This window comes from Petaurus breviceps, unplaced genomic scaffold (assembly GCF_028583685.1).
Source record: "Petaurus breviceps papuanus isolate PSGF00001 unplaced genomic scaffold, PetGlider_PUasm1.0 151, whole genome shotgun sequence".
NCBI lineage: Eukaryota > Metazoa > Chordata > Mammalia > Diprotodontia > Petauridae > Petaurus > Petaurus breviceps.
In genome coordinates this window covers 20,314,172-20,330,828 of record NW_027185712.1, presented here as the reverse complement: position 1 = coordinate 20,330,828, position 16,657 = coordinate 20,314,172, and the positions used below count along the sequence as shown (strand labels likewise).

Here is a 16,657-nt window from a genome sequence, read left to right as displayed (position 1 = left end):
GGCAAGTCTAGGGGCCAAATACTAATTTGAATTAAGTTTTTATGCCCTACACATGATTAATTTTTGTGTAGGTGCAATATGCCACTGAGAAAAAGGTATATTTCTTTCTGTCCCCATTCAGTTTTCTCCAGAGGTCAGCCATATCTAACTTTTCTAAAATTCTGTTCATCTCCTTAACTTCTTTCTTGTTTATTTTGTGGTTAGATTTATTTAGTTCTGAGAGGGGGAGGTTGAGGTCCCCCATTAGTATAGTTTTGTTATCTCTTTCTTCCTGTAACTCACTTAACTTCTCTAAGAATTTGGATGCTATACCACTTGGTACATATATGTTCAGTAATGATATTATTTCATTGTCTGTGGTACCTTTTTGCAGGATCTAGTTTCCTTTCTTATCTCTTTTAATTAGATCTATTTTTGCTTTTGCTCTGTCTGAGATCAGGATTGCTCGCCCTGCTTTTTTTATTTCAGCTAAAGCATAATATATTCTTCTCCAGCCTTTTACCTTTACTCTGTGTGTATCCCTCTGCTTCAGATGTGTTTCTTGTAAACAGCATATTGTAGGATTATGGTTCATAATACACTCTGCTATCTGTTTCTGTTTTATGGGAGAGTTCATCCCATTCACATTCACAGTTATGATTACTACCTGTGTCTTTTCTCTTCATCCTATCCTCCCCTCCCCCCCAATTTATGTTTATGCTTTTTTCTGTCCTCTCTCCCTTTCCCTCCTCACTAGAATTTTGCTTTTGACCACCACCCCTCCCTCATTCTACCCTCCTACCAGCCCCCTCCCTTTTCTTCCCCTTTACCTTTAATACTTCTTCCCTCCTTTCTATCCATTCCTTCCCTTTTCTTCCCCTTTCCTCTCCTACAGGGGTAAGTTAGATTTCTATACCTAACTGATTATGTTATTCCCTCTGAGCTGAATTTGATGAGAATAAGCTTCAAATAATGCTCATCTCCCCCCCTTTTTCCCTCTACTGTAATAGGTTTTTGTGCTTTTTCATGTGAAATAATTTACCATTTTCTACTTCCTCCTTTCCTCTTCTTCCAGTATAATCCCTTTTCCCTACTTAGATTTTACATTATCACATCAAAGTCAACTTATACCCACACCCTCTGTCTGTATATTTCACCTTTAAATGTCATAATTACAATACAGTTCTTAGGAGTTATAAGTGTCATCTTTCCTTGTAGGGATGTAAACAGTTTGCCCTTAATAAGAACATGTTATTTTTTTCTTTCATGTTGACCTTTATATGCCTCTCTTGAGTCTTATATTTGAAGATGAGATTTTCTGTTGGGCTCTGATCTTTTCATTGGGAAGGTTTGGAAGTCCCCTATTTCACTGAATGTCTATCTCCTCTGAAAGATTATACTCAGTTTTGTGGGGTGGTTGATTCTTAGTTGTAAATCCAAGTTCCTTTGCCTTATGGAATATTGTATTCCATGCCCTCTGACCTTTTAATGTAGAAGCTACCAGGTCCTGCATAATCCTGACTGTGGTTACATAATATTTAAATTGTTTCTTTATGACTGCTTGCAATATTTTCTCTTTGACCTAGTAATTTTGGAACTTGGCTGGAATATTCCTTGGCGTTTTCAATTTGAGACCTCTTTCAGGAGGTGATCAGTGGATTCTTTCAATGACTTTTACATTCTGATTCTAGGACCTCAGGGCAATTTCCTTGATGATTTCCTGAAAGATGCTATCCATGCCCTTTTTTGCATCAGTTATCTAGATTATTCTAGATAATGTTTAAATTGTCTCTCCTGGATCTATTTTCCAGGTCAGTTGTTTTACCAATGAGGTATTTTACATTTTCTTCTATTTTTTCATTCTTTTCTTTCTATTTGACGTTCTTACTATGTTACAGAGTCATTAGCTTCCACTTGCCCAACTCTATTTTTTTAACAGTGAATATTATTTAATTTATTTACATTTTTTTGATTGAAATACAGAAACAGAAAAATAGTCCCAGTCTAAATTAGACCAAATAAGTTGACTACCCAGTTTAACCCACCGAGTAGATTTTTAGTTCTTTGTAGACATTCCTATAGTCTCTTTTCATCATGTTTCTTCTGTTATTCTGCCATTTTCTCATTTGGAGATCCTCTTCCCTATCTTATGTTTATTTTTAGTTTACGTCATTCATTTCCACAAGATTTTGAGTTGCAAATTTTCTCCCCATCTTTCCCCTACCCACCACCCCAAAACAATGATCCCATGGTATACCCCCTCCCCCAATCTGCTCTCTCCCGTATCTTCTCCCATACCCCCTTCGACTTTCTTGGTAGGGCAAGATGGATCTCCATATCCCAGTGCCTGTATATCTTAATTCCCAGTTGCATGTAAAAAATAATAAAAATAATATATTTTTTTAAACATTTGATTTTAAAACTTTGAATTCCAGATTCTTTCCCTTCCTCACTTGTCACCCACCCTTGCTGGGAAGATAAGCAATTCAATATAGTTTGTAAATGTGTAGTTACACAAAATATTTTCATAGTGGATATGTTGTGAAAGACTAACTATATTTTCCTCCATCCTATCCCACCCCCCACTTGTTCTATTCTTTACTTTGACCCTGTCCCTTTTCAAAAGTGTGTGCTTCTAACTACCCTTCCCCCCAACCTGCCCTCCCCTCATTCATCCCCCTTCTCATCCTCTTCCCCCCTACTTTCCTATGGGACAAGATACCCAATTTAGTGTGTATGTCATTCCCTCTCTAAGCTAAATTCAGTAAGAGTTAAGATTGATCCATTCCCTTTTGCCTTCCTATTCTTCCCTCAATTGTAACAATTATCCCTTGCCTCTTCTAATTGAGATAATTTACCCCATTCTGTCTCTCCTAATCTCCTCTCAATATATTCCTCTCTCACCTCTTAATTTCACCTTTTAAATATCATCCCTTCCTATTCAATTGATCCTGTGCCTTCTGTCTATGTATACCTGTACACACATATATACACACTCACATATGTATTCATATGCACATATACTCTCCTATATATATATACATTTATATTCTCTTCAACTATCCTCATACTGAGAAAAGTTTCATAAGTTACAATTATTGTTTTTCCATGTAGGAATGTAAATAGTTCAACTTTGATAAGTTCCTTATGATTTCTTTTCCCTGTTTACCTTCTCATGCTTCTTTTGCTTCTTGTATTTGAATGTCAAATTTTCTATTCAACTCTGGTTTTTTCATCAAGAATACTTGAAAATCTTCTCTTTCAATGAATGACCATATTTTCCCCTGAAACATGATACTCAGTTTTGCTGGGTAGGTGACTCTTGGTTTTAATCCTAGCTCCTTTGATCTCTGGAAGATCATGTTCTAAGCCCTTTGATCCCTTAATGTAGAACTGCTAGATCCTGTGTTATCCTGATTGTGTTTCCACAATATTCGAATTGTTTCTTCTTGGCTGCTTGTAATATTTTCTCCTTGACCTGGGAACTCTGGAACCTGGCTATAATATTCCTAGGAATTTTCTTTTTTGGAATCTTTTTCAAGAGGTGATCGGTGGATTCTTTCAAGCTCTGTTTTTCCCTCTGGTTCTAAAACATCAGGGCAATTTTTTTTTTGAGAATTTCTTGAAGGATGATTTCTAGGTTCTTTTTTTAATCATGGATTTCAGGTAATCCAATAATTTTTTAATTATCTCTCCTGGATCTATTTTCCAGGTCAGTGGCTTTTCCCATGAGATATTTCACATTGCCTTTTATTTTTTCATTTGTTTGGATCTGTTTAATAGTATCTTGATTTCTCATAAAGTCATTAGCTTCCATTTGCTCCAATCTAATTTTGAAGGAGTTATTCTCTTCAGTGAGCTTTTGAAATTCTTTTTCCATCTGGCAAATTTGGCTTTTTAAGGCATTCTTCTTCTCATTGTCTTTTTTGGGCCTCTTTTGCCATTTGAGTTAATCTATTTTTTAAGGTATTATTTTCTTCAGTCAGATTGTTGACTCTCCTTTCATGATTTTCTTGCATCATTCTCATTTCTTTTCCCTCATTTTTCCTCCATTTCTCTTACTTGATTTTCAGAATCCTTCTTGAGCTCCTCCATGGCCTGTAACCAATTCACATTTTTCTTGGAAGCTTCTGGTGCAGGAGTTCTGACTTCACTGTCTTCCTCTTGTTCCATGCTTTGATCCTTTTGTCCCCAAAAAAGGAATCTTAAGGTTTGACTGCTGTGCTTGCTTTTTCTTCCTTTGCTTGCTCATGTTGCCACTCAGTTACTTGACTTTTGAGCTCTTTGCCACAGTAGAACTCTGCTTCCAGAGGGGAGAGCTTTTTCCCAAATCTGTGGGATTTTCGCATCTGCCAGAGCTACTACTAGGAGGGTGTTGTCTCTAGAGCCCCCAAATGCTCTGGTCACTGGTCACTCTCCTCAGGACCACCACCCAAGCCTGCGATCCAGATCCAGGCAGGTTAAAGCAAGAGCAGTTACCCTCTGAATGGTCACTTGGTCCCCCTGCGATCTGCAGGCCAGAAGCTCTGAAGCAGCCATGTGAAGGCTGACGTACCTCCGCCACTTCTCGCTCCAGGGGCAGAGGCCAGACTGCACCTCCTCCCCCTCCCCCCCCGTTTCCAACAGAGTTCTGCACTGTCCTCTCACTTTTTCTTTGGCATTTAAGGGTTGATAATTCTGGAAACTGCCACTGCTGCTGGTGATCCACTCTCCTGAAGTCAGCTGCAGCTGCTGGTTGGGCTGTCCTGGGGCTAAAACCTCGGGGCTGGGCTTGGCTCCCAGCATGCTGTGATGAACCCTTTCTGTCCACCTGTCAGGCTGCCTTTAGCAAGAGATTTGTTTCTATCTGTCACTTTGTGGGCTCTGTAGCTCCAAAATTTGTTTAGAATCATATTTTATAGGTATTTGAGGTTGCTATGTGGGGAGCTCAGGGAGTTTTCCTGCTTCTGCGCTGCCATCTTAGCACTGCCTTCCAATTCTAATTTTTAACAAATTGTTTTCTTCTGTTAGATTTTGTATCTCATTTTCTATTTGGCCCATTTTACTTTTAAGGAGTTCTTCAGTGAGTTTTTGTGTGTCCTTTTCAATTTGGCCAAATCTACTTTTTAAGAAGTTGTTTCCTTCAGTGTACTTTTTTCCTGTGTGGTCAATTGTATTTTTTTTTTTTTAAGCAATTGGGGTTAAGCAACTTGCTCAAGGTTACACGGCCAATTATTTCTGGGTGTGGTGCTGAGTGTCTGAGCCCAGATTTGATCCCCAGGTCATCCCAACACTGGAGCCAGTGCTTTTACTCTCTGAGCCACCTGGCTGCCCCTAAGCAATTGGGGTTAAGTAACTTGCTCAAGGTTACACGGCCAGATGTTTCTGGGTGGGTGCTAAGTGTCTGAGCCCGGGATTCGATCTCCAGGTCATCCTGACACTGGAGCCGGTGCTCTTACTCACTGTGCTACCTGGCCACCCCCAATTGTATTTTTTAATGACTTGTTTTCTTCAGTGTACTTTTTCTCCCATTTGGCCAGATGTATTTTTTAAAGACTCTTGTCTTTGTCGAGTTTTGTCCTTCCTTTTCCAAGCTCTTGCATACTTCTCATTTCTTTTCCCAGTTTTTCTTCTATCTCTCTTACTTGATTTTTAAAATCCTTCTTGAGCTCTTTTATGAAGGCTTTCTTGGGCTTGAGACCATTTCATATTCCCCTATGAGGTTTTGGATGTGGGTATGTTGACAATGTTGCCCTCTCCTGAATTTGTGCCTTGATCTTCCCAGTTCCCATAATAAGAGTCTGTGGTCATTGTCTGTTTCTGCTTTTTGCTCATGGTGTTTGCTTTTTTCCTGACTTTTAAAGATGAGCCCTCTTGCTGGAGCACTTGGGGCACTGAACCAAGCTTCTTGGGCTGACTTGGTCACTGGCTTTGTGTGCTGGGGCCTTAGGTGCTGGCAGCTGAAGGCTCTAGGGGTCTGGCAGCTCACCTAGAGCTAATCTGGGGTCAGCAGTGCTGGAGTTCTCAGGGTGGGGAGTCTGGCCCATGGGGGATGCCTGCTCACCCAGCCTTTGCACTCTAATGTTTGGCTGCCGAAGGATATCTGCCAGCCTGGAGCTGTGCTGCTTGGAGCTGTGCTTCCTGGAATTGTGCTGAAGCACTGGGACAGTTGGCTACTGGAGAATGCTGGCACATGTGGTCGTTTTCCAAGCTGGTGTCTACAGATTCCCCTGCCTGTGCTGAGACACTCAGGTCCTGGTGTTGGTGCTTGCCTGCTCCCTCACCCTGCGGCTCAAGATCTCCTTCTGGTTTACTGAGGTGGGGCTTACTGCTGGCTTACCGGGATGCCTCCTGTCCTGTACTGCTCCTCCTCCCCCAGAGCAGGAGGGGCTTTTCCTGTTAATCCCCCACACTTCCTGGCCTACAAGACTACTGCACCCTGTGTTTCTGCTGGCTTAGCTATTCCAGAATTTTTCCTAGGGCAGTATTTTTTGGGCTTTCAGAGGTCAATAAGGGAGGGTGAGAGCGACTGGCTTCTTATTCCGCCATCTTGGCTCCTGGAAGGAGAACCTCCTAAATGCTGTGTTTTCTGGGTTTTTTTGTTGTTTTTTTCCCCCGTTTTATAATTCTTTACCTATATGCTGATCCAACTGTAACTTTTGTGACTTTTTATTCTAGATGAAATCTGTTGCACATTTACCTTGGAAGGCATTTACATACAAAGTAAGTAAAGGTGTTATTTCTTTTTTTTTTTAATGTAGTATAGTCAGCTGTTTCTACTTCCCCTTCATTTCCAAACTTATCCCTCTTCTTTCCCCTCCTTAGAGAGTCTTAAACAAATTTAAAAAAAAGGAAAACAGCTCATCAAAACTAAATGAAAACATAATAGAGTCTACGGCAGAGTTTCATACCTACAGTCACCCACATTTGAAAAGAAGGGAGAAAAAGAGAGTGTAAGCTGTTTATTTCTAAAAGACTTTATGCTGGTATATCAGCCATGATTATCCTTTGGTGTTAAGCAAGAAAGATAGAATTCTCAAAGATGTTCTAAGACCAGTGAATCTTGATATATAACTTCAAATTTTATGTTGCCAATTTATTATATAGTTTTAAATTTTTTAAGACAATTGTTATTTTTTTAAAAGAAATTCCCTACAGTAACTTATAAATCATCCTTTAATTTTAGTGGTTGTAGAGCATTACCTTGATTTATAACCATATATATATATATATATATATATATGTATGTATGTATATACCAAATATACATGAAAAGCTTTCAAACAGAAAATAATTATACAATATTGACATCTTACAAATTCTTCTGAATTTTAAATATATGCCCAATCTCTTTTAGGAAAGTTTTTTTTTTTTAATGTATTTATTCCCCCACCCTAATTTACTTATTTATTTATCTTTAATTTTCAACATTCACTTCCGTAAGTTTAAATTTTCTCCCTCCCTCCCTCCCCAAGACATCATGCAATATGATATAGGCTCTACATATACATTCCTATTAAACATATTTTCATGTTAGTCATGTTGCATAGAAGAATTATAATGAATAGGAGAAACTCTGAGATAGAAAAAAAGACTAAACAAAGAATAAAATAGTCTATTTTGCTCAGCATTCCAATTCTATTGTTCTTTCTCTGGATGTAGATAGCATTTTCCATCATGAGTCCTCTGGAATTGTTTTAGGGCCTTGCATTGCTGAGAAGGGCTAAGTCTATCAAAATCAGTCATCTCACACTGTGGCTATGACTGTGTACAATGTTCTCCTCACTTCACTAAGCATCAGTTCATATAAGTCTTTCCAAGTTTTACTGTAGTCCTCCATCATTTCTAATAGCACAATAGTATTCCATTACGTTAATATACACAACTTGTTCACCAGTTGATGGGCATCCCCTCAATTTCCAATTCTTGGCCACCATGAAAAGAGCTGCTATAAATATTTTTGAATAAGTGGGTCCTTTTTCCATTGTTATGATCCCTTTGGGATACAGCCCTAGAAATGGTATTACTGGGTCAAAGGGTATGCAGAATTTTATAGCCCTTTAGGCATAGTTCCAAATTACTCTCTAGATTGATTGGATAAACTTGTGAGCTCTGCCAGCATTGAATTAGTGTTCCAACTTTCCCACATCTTCTCCAACATTTATCATTTTAGGAAAGTACTTTGGGAATCTTTTTTTTTTCCTTTAAAACACACAAATCAGAAATCAAGTATAAGTGTCAAGCATAATTCTGAAAGTTTACTACCATAATTAATCATAGGAAATCCCATAATGGAAAGGATATAGTAAGACTTTGAGTTACTATTGAAAGTACAACACTGTCCCGTTTTAGAACAAGAAGTACTTTTAAGTTTTTTGTTATGGAGGGAAATAGTTGTTTATTTGACTGTACCAGAGCATCATTCTTTGGGTTTTTAAAAGTCCTATAATGACCTGCTTTTATAAGAATGCACAGTATTACCTAGATCTGTTTCAATTCATTCTGTTCAGTGGTGAGCATAGTAGTTCCTTGTGTTCTAGAGATTGATTTCTTCTCTTCTTAGAAAAGATAGTGAAAGAACTCTGCAGTGTATCCTGATGATAAGTTAATTTATTTCATTAAGGTGGGGTGTTTTTTTCTGTACTTTGACAGTAACTTGTCAGCATAAAGTTAAATTATACATTTATTACATATTACATTATATATTTTATATATTACATTATCTGTTATAATATTACATGTTGTAATATATAACATAGTCAATTTATTGTCTGAGAGGAACAATGAGGCAACTTAATATCTGTTGCTTTTGGATTTCCAGATGTGTTTTTTCAGTGGCAGCCCAGTGACTTTTTCTGTGAGCTCATTAAATAGATTACAATTTTTTTTATATCTCTGGTGAAAACCTTACAAATGATCACCTGTGACCTACTGTTTTCATTAAACTACCTTTTGAACTTTACTCTGCAAGCTGCTGAGTGATTCAGATTGCTCCACTCATCTCTTGGGTTAAGTAGGACTGGTTATAGAAAACAAGGGCATCTCATATCCATTTGCTAGTTGGTCACTTTGAAATGTAATCTAACAGACTAGGGAAGCATCCATTACGGTTAGGTTTAGTCTTTCTGTACAGTATAAGAACTAAAATTAACTAGGAAATTGCTGCTGATAGGCTAAAGATAGAGGTATCTTTTAGAATTTAGTTGGATAAAACTTAAGGTACGCTTTATTAATGTTTTAGACTGTAGAGCACATTTTTCCTTTTTATTTAACTTTTAGTCAATGACAAGAAGATTTTTATATTCTTGCATTCATTTAAGTCTTTAGTGTGTTGAAATAATTTCTACTCTCAATAAGTGAGGATATTATATGCTCGAAGAATAATAGGGGCTGGCTAGATGGCACAGTGAATAGAGGATCGGCCCTGGAGTCAGGAGGACCTGAGTTCAAATCCAGCCTCAGACACTTAATACTTCCTAGCTGTGTAACCTTGGGCAAATTACTTAACCCCAATTGCCCAGCCTTCCCCCCTCCAAAAAGCAAAAAACAAAAGAATAACAAAAGTATACGAGGAAGTGTTAAAGGGTAAAATATAATTATCAGTGCTCATTTTCCGCTGTTTTGTTTCTATTTCTGCTCAGCCAAGCCACAGAATATTCACCTGAATTATTACTCAGTCTTATTCATTCAGGTCATAGAAATGGATATGATAACAAATATTTAATAACCTAAATTTCCTTCTACTTTTGCAGGCATTTAATACATTCATTGATGATATCTTTGCTTTTATCATCACTATGCCAACATCACATAGGCTGGCATGTTTTAGGGATGATGTGGTATTTCTTGTTTACCTTTACCAAAGATGGTGAGTTTTTCCCCATTTACTTTTGTGTTCCCATCCTTTGCTTTTAATGTGCTGTTACATGTTTGTTTATGGGACCTGGGGCCATAAACTGGGACTGTTCACTTGAAAAATGAGCATTTGCAAGCACTAGTCCTATATGTAGTTTCATTAGTTTATTTGCTAGGTCACTAGCAGTTTGAATCAAAATAATTATGCCAAATTTAGAAATGTCACTCCTAGCTATATTTTATTTAGTAGAATGTTTCCTTAAAAATTGTGGTATAGACTCTGTGCGTGCCAGGACTCATGATATTTTTGTACCTTTGTGAAAGTACCATAGGTCCAAATGCTTGTCTTCAGTTTTTACGAGTTTAGAAATTGGATGTTATTAGTTCGCTTGAGATTGTCCCACTCTAGGAAACCATTTATATACTAAGCAAGCTAATAAAAAAACAATAAACTATTAGAATCCCAAATTATCAACTTTTAATGAGAGTTATCAGAGTAACTACTACTTGTAAATTTGAATAGGACACTACCTCCTGGAGGGTTAGTCCACTCAAGAGACCAAACCACAAATTAGAAAGTTGCTTCAGGAGCACAGAATTAGAGAAAAGGTAGTTGGACATTCTGAAATGAAACTGTGGTAATAAAAATGACACTCATTTTTATAGCATGATTGCCCTTCATTCTAGAGTTTTCTGTTTAAGTAATAGTATTGATTATAAAAATCACAGCACTCTGATATACCATAAGTGAGATAATCTTCATATGTTCTACAAGGAAAGACTTATACCAGCTACTCCTTCAGCATAATTTCAGTGGCTCAGTCCAAGAGAATCTTTTCCAGCTGGCTGCCCACTATATTCCAAAGACTATAATCAGTTAGCAGGCACTTATTGAGTACTTGTTATGTGCCAGTCACTGAGCATACAGAGATAAAAATGAAAGTCTCTGCCCTCAAGGAGCTTACATTCTTTCAGGAGAGAAAATGTACACACACACACACACACACACACACACACATATATATATATATATATATATATATATATATATATATAAACATTTCCATAAAAAGAGGAAGGTAATTTAGGGTGGGGCACTAGCACACTGTAGGAATCAGAAAAGGCTTCTTGGCAAAGGTGATTCTTGAACTAAAGATTCTAAGAGGCAGAAATGAGAGAAGGTGATGCAGGCCTGGGGGACACAATCTCAAAAGTCCAGTAGTCAGTTAGAGATCTTCATTTGGAACAAAGATTGCATATGCAGGTCTCAGAATCATATAACCTATGGAAGGGAGTTGATGAGGTTACCAACCAAGTGTGAGAGTGCAGAGACAGAAGTGGGTTCAGGACTGGACGCTGGTGGTGTATAGGGGTGATAAAAAAATTTTTAAAGGAGCCTGAGAAGGTTCCTACAGATAGGAGAATCAGGAGCAATCACACAAAATCTGGAGAAGAAAGTATCTAAGAGGAGAAAACAAAATTGAATACAGCAGAGAGGTCAAAGTATGATGAAGACTGAGAAAAGATCATCAGATCCAGCGATTACTTGATTGTTGGACACTTTGGTTGGGTGATAAAGTCAGAAGCAGCTTGCAAAGCGTTGAGAAGAGAGAACTTGAAGTGAAAGCAACAAATGTAATGCTTTTTCAGGAGTTTGGATGAAGAAGGGAGGAAAGAGAAAGGGCAGTAACTTGACAGGGAAGGGGGAATGATAGGGTCTAGTGAAGGTTGGTTGGGAGAGACTTAGACATATTGGTAGGCAACAAGGAAGAAATTAGTAAATAAGAGATTGACGATGGGAGGTGGGGGTAGAAGATAATTATGGGAGCAATCTTCAGGAAAAGACAGGGGGGAATCCAAAGGTATTTTATAAAGAAGTTGAATTTAGCAAGGAGAAATATCACCTCTTCCTTAGACATTGGATTAAAGGAGAAAGCAACCTGGGGCGGGGGGGGAGGGGAAGGGAGGAGCTGTTATGTCTAAGAGTTTTGAGATGTAGAGAAGAGGGGAGCTCCTAGTGAATAGTCTCTTAGTAGAAAAGTATGAGTTAAGGATGGGGGTGGGGGAGGATGATGTAGAAAGGGGGCTGAGCTTTCTCTGTAATATTAATGGAGGACAAAAAGGGGACATAATCTTTAGTTTGATTCTCCTACCTACTGTCACAGTTGAATCTTTTGTTTGCATTCTGAAAGAGAACTCATCAGTTTATGACTTGTTAATTTCTAGTAACTGATAAGTCTCCATAAAAAAAGGTTATGAACTTTAAAGAACTTTTCTTTTTTCCTCAACTGCTGAAAAGTGAATGCAAGGTTTCCTCTCTCCTGACGGAGGTGAACTTATTCTACCTCCTTTCTCCCTTTTCCTGTCTTTCCTCCTCTCCTTCCCTTGAATAGCTGTCTTTCAGAGTGTTTTATTTGTTTGCATTTTTTTTTAATAGAAGAATAACAAACTTAAACTTTGATTGTTAAAAAAGTAGACTTAAACAAAAACAACTGTATTGTTATCACTTCAGGTTCCTGGATTCATTGGCAGTCAAGTCTGAAATTTCACTTTTTTAATGTGTTCACACTGTTTAGCTTGTACTGATTAACAATATATGGATTACATAGTCTATTACAAGATATTGGGAAATTAATCAAGTGTAATCTTCTGCCGTTCTTCCCTCTCCCCCTCCTTGAAGATAATAATTACAACTTAAAATGCCATATGGAAAAGAATAATTCTGTTAAAACTGTCTTATTTCAGGCTTTATCCTGTGGATAAGAGCAGAGTTAATGAGTATGGAGAGTCTTATGAAGAAAAACCCAAAAGAAAACCGCACAGAGATTAATCGTTGAGATAAGAAGCCACTCTTGGGACTGCCACTGGCTATGTTTGTTGAATTTTTATTTTTCTTCTTTAAGCAAAGAGTAAAGTTTGGATTGTCAAGCAACTGAGTATTTTTGGAAGCGTCTCATGGATTTTTCGTGGACATTTACATCTTCTGCATTGCCAAAATATTTGAATGTTTCTCATAGATCTATCTCTTGATTTACTTATCATTGGAAAGGAGGCTGCCAATATTTATACCAGCTAACAGTCACTGCTAAGCACTTAAAACTTTATTTTCCATGAAAAATTTAAACATCGGTTTCAAACAGACAAAATTTTTTGGTGTTTCTCTTGTCACACTTGATGGTGCATGACAGATTTTGGCTATGGAATACCAACTGCTGAATCAGCACCCCGTGCCAGTGACTTAACAAATATTAACATCAAATAGGCCAGATACTGTGAAACTCTAGCAGGGATAAGTAGCATTTCTGTAGGTTAAATTATGTCAGAAATTCCATTATGATCGGGGCTTTTAAAATTATTTTTATTTTAGGATTTAAATCTTCACCTTACATAAATTCCAGATATCTATATGAAATCATTCCATATTGACACTTTGGGATCAAATAGCTTCCCCCCCCCTTTTGGATTTATTTTAGTTGTATTAAAGCTGAATGTGTGTGTGCATTTTAAAATAAATTTTACTGTCTATTTTATTTTTCTTGATCTGTTATAAGAAGAGTATCATTCAGATACTTAAAGTTTCACTTTTCCCAAGAAATCAACAAATAATATGAATTTACTACTCTTTCATTATTTTTTTTTTAGAGATTGGTGTTTCAAAAAATTGAAACTAGTAATCCATATATATGTAGCACACAGTTCTCATTCAGTTTTCTAATCATCTGTGTTCTCAAGCTATTTATATAAAGTTTTCTGCCCCAAAACATGTTTGTTTAAAGTCGTAAAGTGTCATATGCATGCATAACTTTTTATTTGCCTAAGATTTGTCAGGAGATCCTGGGTTCTAGCCTGCCTTTGCCACAAACTAGCTGTGTGACTTAAGGCAAGTCACTTAACCTTTGAGCCTCAGTTTCCACATCCATAAAGTAGAGGTGTTGAACAAGATGAATCTCTAAGGTCCCTCCCAGCTGTAATATTATACACTTATTGCCTAGTATTTTCATCACTTTCCTAAAACATTATGAAAAACCCACTTCTTCAACTCAATGTTTTTAAAAGGGAGGTAGAAATCAGTAAAAGAAGTTCACTCTGATCAGTGAAATGATGTCCTTGAAGAGCTCTCTTCAAAATGTGCCTTTATCAATATCTGTATATGTATGAATAATTGAGGTTCCTGGCACATGCTTTGAGTAATCTCAAATGCAAAGAGCACAGGAAGGTCAGCATTAAATTCCCTTTTCATTCAATCTGGTGTCTTAATGCTGGGTTAAAGTGAACAGTTTTAAAAATGACTTGTACAGGAGTGCATCATTAAAAAGCACTGACTGTACTTCTGATTTCATTAATTTTGATGGAAAAAGAGCATCATTTATAAGTCATTCTTTTGAAGCAAATCACACAATCTTGTCACTATGCAAAATCCACTTGTAACATGCTTACTTTCCCCACACCAAAACTTTATAGACTGGAAATGCTGAGTGGATGTTTAATTTAAAACTTGAAAGAAAATTCAACTAATAGTCCATGGTACTAATAGATTTCCAGTAAGTGTGAATTTCACCTGGATTATTTAAAAAGGAAGATCACTTTAGTTAATAAGTTGACATTTTCAAATTCTCTATTTAAAAATAAATGCTAAAACAGATTGTTGGTTTGTAAATGATTATTTCAGATAACTTACATTTATATAGTGCCTTCCTACTTGATGCGCTCAAGGCGCTTTATAAGCTTCAGAATACCCAATGGGTATATTTACCTTCGCACAGCCCACAATTTCTGCAGTTTTCTTTTTGCTTGGATTTTTATTTGTTTTACTGTAATGAGATCTGTCCTATAGACAGAATTAATCTTACACTACCCTTTGATATGCCAGTAACTAAGATATTTTCAGTCAGGAGAAATAACATTTTAATGTTTACAAAAAGCCTTTTAAGTGGATGCATTACCTGGATACATTTGGCTTATTGAGATTTTTTTTTAATTGTGCCAACACTGGAAGTTTTCACTCTTAATTCTTTTAATTTACCTTTACATCCTTAAAGAGATGGGTGTTTTGATATTGTCTGGTAAAAGACATCCTTAAGAAAATTTGTGCACTTGTCCTGACAAATATAAAAAGGAAAGAAAATCACATTACTTTGTGGCATTGTCATTTAGGGTTAGAAACCAGCAGCGTGGTATTTTTAGAAAGTCTACTAAGAAATCCATATTCATGTTGCTGATATTACTGTTTCTTCACATACATGTGTATATATATATATGTGTGTGTGTGTGTGTCAGTTCATATTTTTAATATCTACTGGTTTTTTTTTAATCTGAGAGATTGATGTAATTGCTACTAACAGGTGCTGCATTGTTTCTGCCACCAAATCTACTGCTCAGTTTTTTTTTTTCAAAACTGACACATGATCTAGACAAATAATCATAAAGGTATTATTATGGTTAGACCATGACCTAACTTTACAACAGAGTATGGAATGAGCCTGTTTTTTTAAGTCCTTGTGGAAATTTCCTCAAAGTAACAATCCCCCAGTGAATTAGAATTGACTGGGGACAGATTCTCTCCCAGTTATTTCATTTCTGAGTTTAGAAGGTTTACAGCATTGATACTCAGTGATCAGTCAATGAATCTCCAGTACCCAGTTTTTTCTTTATCAGGTTGTAAATGAAATGTGATGATTCAGCATGTGGAACTTTTTTCTGTGACTGCTAAGATTACATTATATTTTTTAAAAGTGTGTAATCAGTAAGTTACAGGCTGTTTGTTAAAGTAATTAGCCATTGTAAGGCTTTGAATGCATTAGTTATTTATGCTTTCTGTGTTCCATGTGCTAATAAATTATTTATGTAAGGTAGCTTGTGCATCTGTCTTCTCTGTGGTAAGATGTTAAACAAGTTAAACTCGAATAAGGGATTTGGACTAGAAAATCTTTAAGATCCCTGCTGGTGCTAAGACTACTAGTATTCCATGTATGTTCATCAACGCAATGATTCTTCACTCTCCTTTTGACTTTTTTTTTATGCTAACAAACTTTATTTTATTAACATTAAATTACAGTAGCATTCTTGATATCATGTTTCTATGCCCTCACCAGTATGATATTGAACATTCACTTCCTGTTCAATTTAATATCTTTGGTATCTGCATCCTAATGTCCCATAACAGCAGGGACTACATTCTTTCTAAACTTCCTATTTCACTTAGTATCTTGCACAGTACTTTGCACATAGAAGAAACTTGGTAAGTGTTGAAACTTAAAACCTTAAATTACTCATATCCATTTACTTTGAAAGAATTTTGCATGTATAGGACTGGAAATTTAATTTCCTCTTCCAGCTTTAACATTTCTTGCTCAAGTCAGAAGCCTCTGTCTCCCAGTACTTTATAATTGGCTAACTAACTTTTCTGATGCTTCATCATATAGAGGTGACTCTGGGTCCTTGAAAGCCATACCAGTCAAGCTATCACAGATCTTAACACAAAGGAAAAACAAAGAGTGGACCCTGCAACAATCCTTGGACCAATCTCCATAAATCTGAGGCTCCAAGATGAAAATTTTTTTTTGGCCTTGTCAGCTCTTAAAGACAGTGGTATGAGATGTAGAGAAGTTGTAAGCAGTGTCAGTAGAAAGAATTGTACAAAATTCTGAAACTTTGAGATATTAAAGATAAATTAGTTATGAAGCAGAGTTCTAAGAATTATTCTGTGTGAAGCTGTTGCTAGAAAACTTAAACGACTTTGAAAAGATGTTAAACTATCCAAACCTAGGAAGTAGTTTTGCAAAGGAGAAAACTTGAAATTTAAGAAAAAGTTTTAGTTCCTATAAGGAGAAATTATATAACAATT

General features: G+C 36.7%; 1 protein-coding gene across 1 annotated transcript in view; it reads left to right on the top strand.

Annotated features, from left to right (window-relative positions):
• The window catches only part of CLPTM1L (CLPTM1 like), a 43,626-nt gene extending 27,961 nt beyond the window's left edge, over positions 1 to 15,665 (top strand). Inside the window, exons 15-17 of the mRNA XM_069076454.1 lie at positions 6,637 to 6,681; positions 9,711 to 9,826; positions 12,559 to 15,665. Coding sequence (XP_068932555.1) covers positions 6,637 to 6,681; positions 9,711 to 9,826; positions 12,559 to 12,643 — 246 coding nt within the window. The 3' untranslated portion in view covers positions 12,644 to 15,665. The remainder of the gene's footprint in view (positions 1 to 6,636; positions 6,682 to 9,710; positions 9,827 to 12,558) is intronic.
• The last annotated feature ends 992 nt before the right edge of the window (positions 15,666 to 16,657 follow it).